Here is an 8,466-nt window from a genome sequence, read left to right as displayed (position 1 = left end):
TTAGGCCTTGGATTAAAAATGCCTTCATTTGGTTCAAAGATTCATATATGCATAATGTATTTTTTTATTTGCTAAACGGCTCTTAAGTTGAATAAATGATACTTTTTAAAGACTTTTTCAAAACAATTATAAATATTTTTATACCAAAGAACAGATATTAATGTTTTATTCAATATGTCTTCCTTCACAAGTAATAATAGCCTCGACACGCCGGGGACAGATTGGCAGATTTTGACGATGAAGGTTGTGTCCATAGCGTACCGTACTGTCATTATGCTAGCCCGGAGCAAATCCAAATTTGGATGAGAAATGTGGCAGTCATTCTTTTTCCAAGACGTCCATAACTGGAAAGTCCATCAGGTTGAGGTCATGGTTGGAGAAAGGGCACGTGGATGCAGACCATAAGTTTTCCATATTGTCGTTGTAGAAGTTTTCCGGCTTTTTAGTGGTATGGGGCTATAATGGACTTCTTGATGTTGTAGGCAGTCCTGATGGAGATGTTTCTAAAGCAGGGTTGAGAATCTTTTTGGCTGACGGAGCCATGAACACCAAATATTTTAAGAGAGTCATACAATAGTTTGAGCACTAAATGCAAATAAAAATGTTATTGATAAAGAGCTAAATCTGGCTCGCCAGCCATGGTTTCCCGACCCCGGCTCTAAAGCCTTATCAGTACTAATACCGATGCGGAGAAGATCGCAACCGAGTGCATTTTTTGTTATGCTTCGAAATTTTCCACTTACAAACATTTGATGAAAACAAAGCTTCTTTAATTTTTGCGCATTTTTTAGTTATTGCCCTACTTAGTAGTACTCACAGGTCTGAAGAGCAACTTTAAAACGAATTATTACTGTCAATCATTTAGAATGTGTTTTAAATTCTGCAATTTAAGTATTATAAACATACATCGTTTTGAGGACCAAGGACTCCTGAAATTACAGCACTACTTAGCTATATAATTAGGATCATACAATGCATATGATCATAACCAAATTTGACAAAAAAATGGCATAAGAGACCTTAATTTTTGCAAATATTGTTTTTGGGATGCCTGCCAGTAGAAAAAAAAAAAAAACCATAGTAAAGTTAAAAAACTAGATATTCAAATGGAGTTTACAATTATACGTGATTTTGGTTTTTGTTGTGTTTGGTTTCATAGATCCTTACCAATAGTCAAGTCAATTATATGTATACTAATATAGGAAAAAACCATCTATTGTAACAAATAAATCGTTTGCCCCTTGAAGGGTTGTTTTTATTAATTAGAGTGTCTCACACAGAAGAAAAAAACATGGTCACTTTTTCAAAAAGCAATAAAAACAAAATTATTTTATATTGTCTTGGATATGAAATGGTTATTATACTCAAAGTTATATTACATACTTAGATATTATATGCTAAGAAATGCTGTAGTCTACATAATTACTCGTTTGGGTGCGGTCAAAAGCCGCTTGATATCTTCTCCAAAGAAATGAATAGGCAAAACAAGATGAACGAAGAAGCGTTAGAAGGTGAAGAGACACACATCGTTCCATACATACATCGTTTTCTTTTCTTCTATTCAACGGGTTATGATTGCGCCTACCCATGGGTATCATGTCAAAGTATAAAAGACATAGAAGAACCACTTCTCATCATCAGTCGATGGCAGTAGTTTCTTACTGAGCTTCCTCTTACAAAATAAATACAAATCAAAATGAATTCCTTCATTGTTTTATCTGCTCTATTGGCCGTTGCTGCCTCAGCACCCACTGCACCTTCCCTATCACCCATCTGCCCCAACTATCCCTTCTGCGGAATCGGACCCAATGAATTGGCCGTTGCCACCGATGCTCAAAAACGTGTCCTTCAACAACAATTTGCCCTTGCTCAACCCTTGGTCCCTCAGGTAAGACGATCTACCTATATAATATTAGGATTATGATGTGAACTCTCTCTCTTAATAGGTTCCCGGATTAGATGCCCACTTTGCTGCCGAAGCCGAAGTTTTGGCTGCTCAAGGACGTGTTCCTGGATTCACTCTTCACTCTGCTGCTGAGGCTCGTGTACTCCAAGCTGAGGCTGATCTTGTTGCTGTTCAAAACTACTACTAAGTCAAGCCCTCTACCTGCCTGGTTCCCTCCACATCAAATACACGCTTCTAAAACAAAAAAGATTTTATATATTTACCAAACCAATGGACAAAACAACCAAATATGTAAAATTATTTTTTAACTGATTCACAATTAATTCTTGAATCCAGATCCCCTGGATTCAAGGACTTGTACGATAGAAAAGTTATAAAATCTTGCATGTTTCACCTGATAAAACAAAAATCCTTTAAAAAAATTATAAAACACCATAAAACGACAGATATCTCATAAAAGGAATAAACGAAAAATTATATAAGAATAACAGCATTGTGTTTTGATTGCCCTTAGTTAAAAGTTGTACTAAAACCATGTTTGTGTCTAGATACATTTAGTGATCTTCATAATACATCTCTCAACTGATCTTCCGAAAACAGGTCAAGATTAATACGTAGTACGCCAAATACGTTATTAATATCAACTGTTGGACTATTATTGGGGCATTTTTATCATTATTGTATCTCCCAACCTTTCTTCCAAAAAAATAACTTAAAATCAGTTGGTAGTTAGCCAATTTTTCACAACCTTGGTATTAGAATTCATACAGTAGTATAATAAACACAGATTATTAGTGTTTAACTAACCAACGTTAAGATCATTAATAGAAAGCATTAATGACCATGAATTACTTCACAAAAGCAATCCATGGAGTATCACGTTGTTACCATTATTATATGTTGCAACCTTTCTTTATAAAACAGGTACAAAAAAAAATCAAAGTCAATTGGTAGTTAGTTAACTCTTCTCAATTGTGAATCATTATTAATTACTATATAATTGCTAACAGCTTAACAAGAGTTTATTCGAATTCAACCCCTCTAAGTTCAAAGCACTGATAAGGGGAAACGAAGCAGAAAAATCAACAGCTTACCATAAAAATATAGTGTAATATTTTGTTTTTGTGAGGTAACATAGTCCTAGTTAGACAAATCTAAGCGGACACAAAATATACTGTTATTTTTTATGCTCGGGAGATAACGCAGTATTTGTTAGTAATAAGAAAATTTCATTGCTTAAGAAGACTAAATTCAAATTTAGTTAATCAACGATCCGTACAATAAAATGAGTAGAGGGATCCACAGCTGAAAAATAAAAATACATATAGCATAGGAATAGTTGATATTGTGGAGATGTATTTGTGACAAATGTTGTATACGCTTGTGAGGGCGAAATTATTTCTTTTGTTTCAGTGTGACCTTTTGCCTATATTTGAATGTATATTCAGAACAATACATATACCCATCATTTGGGATATATATAAACTAAAGTATCAGTTTATATTACGCAATAAACGATTTTATACTGTCAAGCTAACAATAAGTAGGAGCTCTGAAAGTTGGGACATCTCAATCCATTATAATGTTCTATTATGTAATATGCACAACTACATATGAAAAATCATTGCTAAACTCTGATTTACATACTATGTGCTTTGTGCATGCATACACTTACCGTACCTCCACCTTCCCCAAAAAAAAAAAAAATTAGCACAACGGTATTTTTCCAATTAAAAATACATCCTTTTATGCTAACATACCCTTGAGTTAGAGATACCAAGTAAAATGATCAAATATCTACAGTGGAGTGGTTTTAATATTTCCCGAAATATTGAGAAGGGACATGGTCCAAAATGTTTCTTTTGATAACAAGTTAAGAAATATAAAGTTTAAGTCATACTAACCACTGTTAAAAGGTTGTCCATTAGCCTTGAAGTACCTAAATATTATAATTTTTAAGGGGAAAATTCATTTTTACCATAAAATAAGCAATCAGTCAAAACAGATAATTGAAAAAAAAAATAACTATTCAAGATAAAAGTTTTTTAACAGCTTTTCTCTAATAAATTATTATTGTACTGTTTACAGCATGCACGTTTTTTGACTTTATGTAAAATACAAGATCTAAACTTTATTAGAAAAACGTTTTTCATAGTACTTAATAGGTAACAATGCTTAATTTTTCTTGTCTTTATACGAGTAGTCATATTATAGTTATCAATGACATAGAGATATGAGGCTATTATTTATAAGTATTTCTTAAAGGTAATACCTCTTAACTTATTAGATGGTACTCCATCTCGAAGAATACACGTACGAGTATTATGCTATGTGGATATTATGTTTTATATTAAACAAATAAAAGCACTTTTTCACTTTAAAAAAGACTAACTAATGTCTCATTGTTTTAGGTCAATCATAAATCAAAACCTTCATTATGTAGAATTTTATAACGCACTAGTTAGAATGGAGAGACAATTTGAGTATTTTATCTCAAAACATATGGAGAGAATCAATGTTGTAGCTGCCTTGAAGGATTTATTTTATATGGTCGAATAAATTTCAGATTTTTCGTGAGTTTTCAACAGTCAACAAAATACTTAATAATTGATTTCAATGTCAAAGAAATCTATTTCTTCATTATATAAAATTTACTTTGATATGCAGCAACAAAGAATATCAAAAGACTGTACGTTTATAAAGTAAAATACATGAGCAAAACAACTTAATCGTCTACAAAGTTGTCTGTCTCGAGAATCCTAATTGGATTATGATGTGTATTAGCAAAAACTAAAATCGGAACGGAATACTGGAATCCAAACTGATTCTAGTCTCACTTATAAAAGCTTAGGTGGCGTTAAGGGTATGATGAGTGAGAGAACATCCTGCTGTAATAGATATAAACGGACCCTCTAACCTTCTCGATGGGCATAATTACATTACAACTTAGTACATTTGTTGTAGACCACTAAAAAGACCCTGAATTAGAAAGTGAATCAAATCCCAGGAAGGAAGTCGTTTGGGGATACAATTCAGCCAAGCATCAGCACTGCTCTGATCTATCCTTAAAAGTCACAAAACTTACTTTTTCACAATGCACATAAATATATATTGTAAATATACTCGAGAAGAAAATGATGCAACCTCAATATGATTTTAAGAAACTCAATAACTATTTGGAACTATACAGCCGACAGTTTTTGTACCAACAGTGACCTCTTAAGAAGTTTCAGACTTTTATAATCCATTTTTATCAACTCTTTAATGACAGTGGAGACCAAAATCTTTAAAAACAGCTGTTTATACATTTCTTGATAGTAGTGTGCCATACTTTTTTTTCGAAAGTCATGTCCATGCCTTCGTTTGTAATTTTTTTTTTCATTTTGTAACCGAAGCTACAGATGCAATTCATGTGGTGGAGGACAACCGCCTTGGATCCACTTACGTCAAGAAGCATCAAAATCAAAATGTGTCTGACTTCCATGTAAGTTCCACGAGTGTTTCATTTGTGTTTTCATAAAATAAATAAAAAATGGTAATCCCTTTTTTTAGATATATTTTAAAATAAGCCTAATTTTTCAAACAAAAAAAAAGTATATTTTCTTTTAAACTGATGAATATTAATGAACTACTCTTGCAATATTTTTGGCATGGCTCAAGATAAACACATCAACATATGTATAACAATGTAGCACGTATCTACCTATAAATTTGCAGATCCTATTTGCAAAATTTCCTTCACGTAATCAAAAGTTATATATTAATCTGTCTCTATGTTAAACCTTTGATTTGTGACTCTTATTGATTATATCATAAGGTATTTGGAATGGAGTAGAATTGCGTTGTACGAACTATAATACATTATTTCTAATCATACTGTAATAGATATGTAACAATGCATATTGAGCGACATATAGAGAGATCACGATATGAAAATTATGAAAGATAGTGTCAGTGCATGAGTTGCATGATGAAATAAAAATTACTTTAAAGATCGTTTATGTATCTCGTATATAGCAGATTCATATAGGGAAGTGGTTCTTAGAGAGTCATGTTTTTATATGCATTATAGAATACAATTAATGTAAACTTTTATTCGTATAAATTTAATACATAAGCTAATAAAGTCAGTGACTGTCAAGAACAAAAACAAGCTAAAATGATTTTCTCAAAAATGAGTGTGGATTACATTTGTATTCTTCAACGAAGTATCATCAATTTCTATCGACAAATGATTCTTATTTAACTCTTTGGGTGTGTCGTAAATTGTAGTTAATGTAAAAAAATAAAATCATGGTCATAATGAAAAAAATGATAAATTGACAGATTTTATTTGAAGAGCCATATTGGGGCCAATATAAGTAAGTCTCTTAAATAAAATAAAAGGTTTTAGATTATAACTAAAACTAGGTGTATTCGGACAAATATTTTGATTTATTTATGATATGTCAAAGGAATTTGATTGCATAGGTCATGAGCTATGCAATGATGCATTATAGACACTAGGGTTTATTCGCAAGGGTTAGATGCCCACAAGAAATTCCCGGGTAATCTTGTATTTTATTATGAAATAATTAAATGAGATCCACCCAAACACCTCACACATTATATATGTATGTGTGAGGTAAATGATTTGTAAACTGCTTCATATTAGTGCAAACGCTCCGTATTTGGAATATAATATATGTTTTTGAAGTAGAATGAGATGTGACATTTCCGATGTATCATACTTTTATCAAAAAATTTACATGGATCATATTGATGTGCGAGTTGACTTTAGCCCGCGTGACGGGTGGTACATTTTACAATTATTCAACCCCAACTCACCAGAAAGTAGCTCGTTCATTGTTTACTATTTTAGTTGTGGGTTTTTTTTTACTATGGGTGGGATTGCTTGTACAGATGTAAAAAATAAGGCCTGTGGGCCCTAAAAGCCCAACATGTACACTATTAGAGATAATGATGTAATGAAGAAAGTGAGAACTAATAATATATGGATAAGGCTAGTTTAAAATGTATTAAACTTTCTTAAAATCGGCAAACACTTTGGCCGACCCTTGCCGTCAAAGGCAAGCGATGCTCCCAAGAGTTCTACTTGGGAGGTGGAAACATATCTTAGATTTTTCGAAAGGAAAACTGAACTCCTTGGTTCAGCATTGTACCCTACGCCAACACCATCACCTTATCCACCACGAAGTTAGCTCACTATGTTGTGGATGTGGTTTAAGAGATGAAGTAACACTTCATCTGGTTTATGAGTGTCTTAAATTTATTATTGAGGACACACTGCTTTTAGACAATTTTAGACCCTTTCAAAGACATTCCGTCTCCAGCCTCTCCAGTTTTTTTCTTCAATGGCATTATTGAGGAGATAACATCTTAGTATTGAGAAACTACGTGTGAGTGTGCTCATGAAAAATGGAGAGTAGACCAAGGATTTATAAGGGAATTATCTTCTATAAATATAGAAGACACAATTTGCTTCTATAAAAATTATTAAAGCAAATTTTGTTTTGTTCGTCGATGCCTAATAACTCAGGGCAAAATATATATAAATTTGTACATCAAACAAACTTGCATGCTGAGACACTCATATTTCAAGATATCAGAATACAAATTTCTTAGGAACAAGTTTAAAAGATCTAAGATTTGTTCGGCAGATATTTTAGTAGATGTATGATTTCTTTCAAAAATGCATCAAACAAAGTTATATATTTTTAAATTTATATGAAGGTAATGGATTACAATTTTCTAATTTCAAATTGTTCCTTGAGCGTATGAATATATTTAGATTGTCTTTACAAAGGGCTTCACTTCATGGAAGCATCTATGTATAATAGTTTGTAGATTGCACAAAATCTAACAATTCATTAACAGAAAATAAAAATAAACAAGTTTGTTCAGAAAGGGGTTTCTGCATTAATTTTGCTTAAATTAATAACAAATAAGGATGGATACCATTCCTACGTACTATTTCTACGCAAAAAAACCATAACTTATAGATGTAAAGATCCAAAGTTAATTTCAATAACATATTACAGTAGAATCAAATCAACTTTATCATGGTTTTAAAACTGCTTCAGGGTGTTAATTTGTTTTAAAAGCTTATCATGAAATATGATCATAAAATGCTCTCCCACTAAATACATAGAGTTGAGTTTGAAGGAAACCCTACTACAGGAATGTATTTTAAACATGGCTGTAATTCAAGTACTTGCACTGCATTTAAAGATTTAAAGTACTAATATAAGTATTTGGGTTTGATACAATCTTTTACTGTTTAAAATATAATTGTGATATATGTTATAGTTGTTTAAATATTTGCAACTTACTTTATACATAATGTGCGTGGAGTACAAAATACTATTCATCCGGGTTTATCTAGATTGAAGTTGGACCGGAGGGGCTAGAGTAGAATATAGATTAATAAAAGTTACCCAGAACTATTATATGGTTCTAGAACACAATCACATGATAAGCATGCCATATTTTAGCATAAAATTATGATAGGTTCTATCACACTAAAAAATATTCTTATCTTCGACATTAACCTCAGCCTT

At 32.0% G+C, this 8,466-nt stretch overlaps 1 protein-coding gene across 1 annotated transcript; it reads left to right on the top strand.

Moving 5' to 3' along the window:
• The first annotated feature begins 1,620 nt into the window (after window positions 1-1,620).
• LOC121113845 (uncharacterized) lies at window positions 1,621-2,394 on the top strand. Its single transcript, XM_040707716.2, has 2 exons — window positions 1,621-1,888; window positions 1,947-2,394. The coding sequence occupies exons 1-2, from the start codon at window positions 1,697-1,699 to the stop codon at window positions 2,091-2,093; spliced, it is 339 nt and encodes a 112-aa protein (XP_040563650.1). The 5' UTR covers window positions 1,621-1,696; the 3' UTR covers window positions 2,094-2,394.
• The last annotated feature ends 6,072 nt before the right edge of the window (window positions 2,395-8,466 follow it).

This window comes from Lepeophtheirus salmonis, chromosome 2, assembly GCF_016086655.4.
Source record: "Lepeophtheirus salmonis chromosome 2, UVic_Lsal_1.4, whole genome shotgun sequence".
NCBI lineage: Eukaryota > Metazoa > Arthropoda > Copepoda > Siphonostomatoida > Caligidae > Lepeophtheirus > Lepeophtheirus salmonis.
The sequence above is the reverse complement of the archived record's forward strand: the minus strand, read 5'-3'. Positions and strand labels throughout refer to the sequence as shown.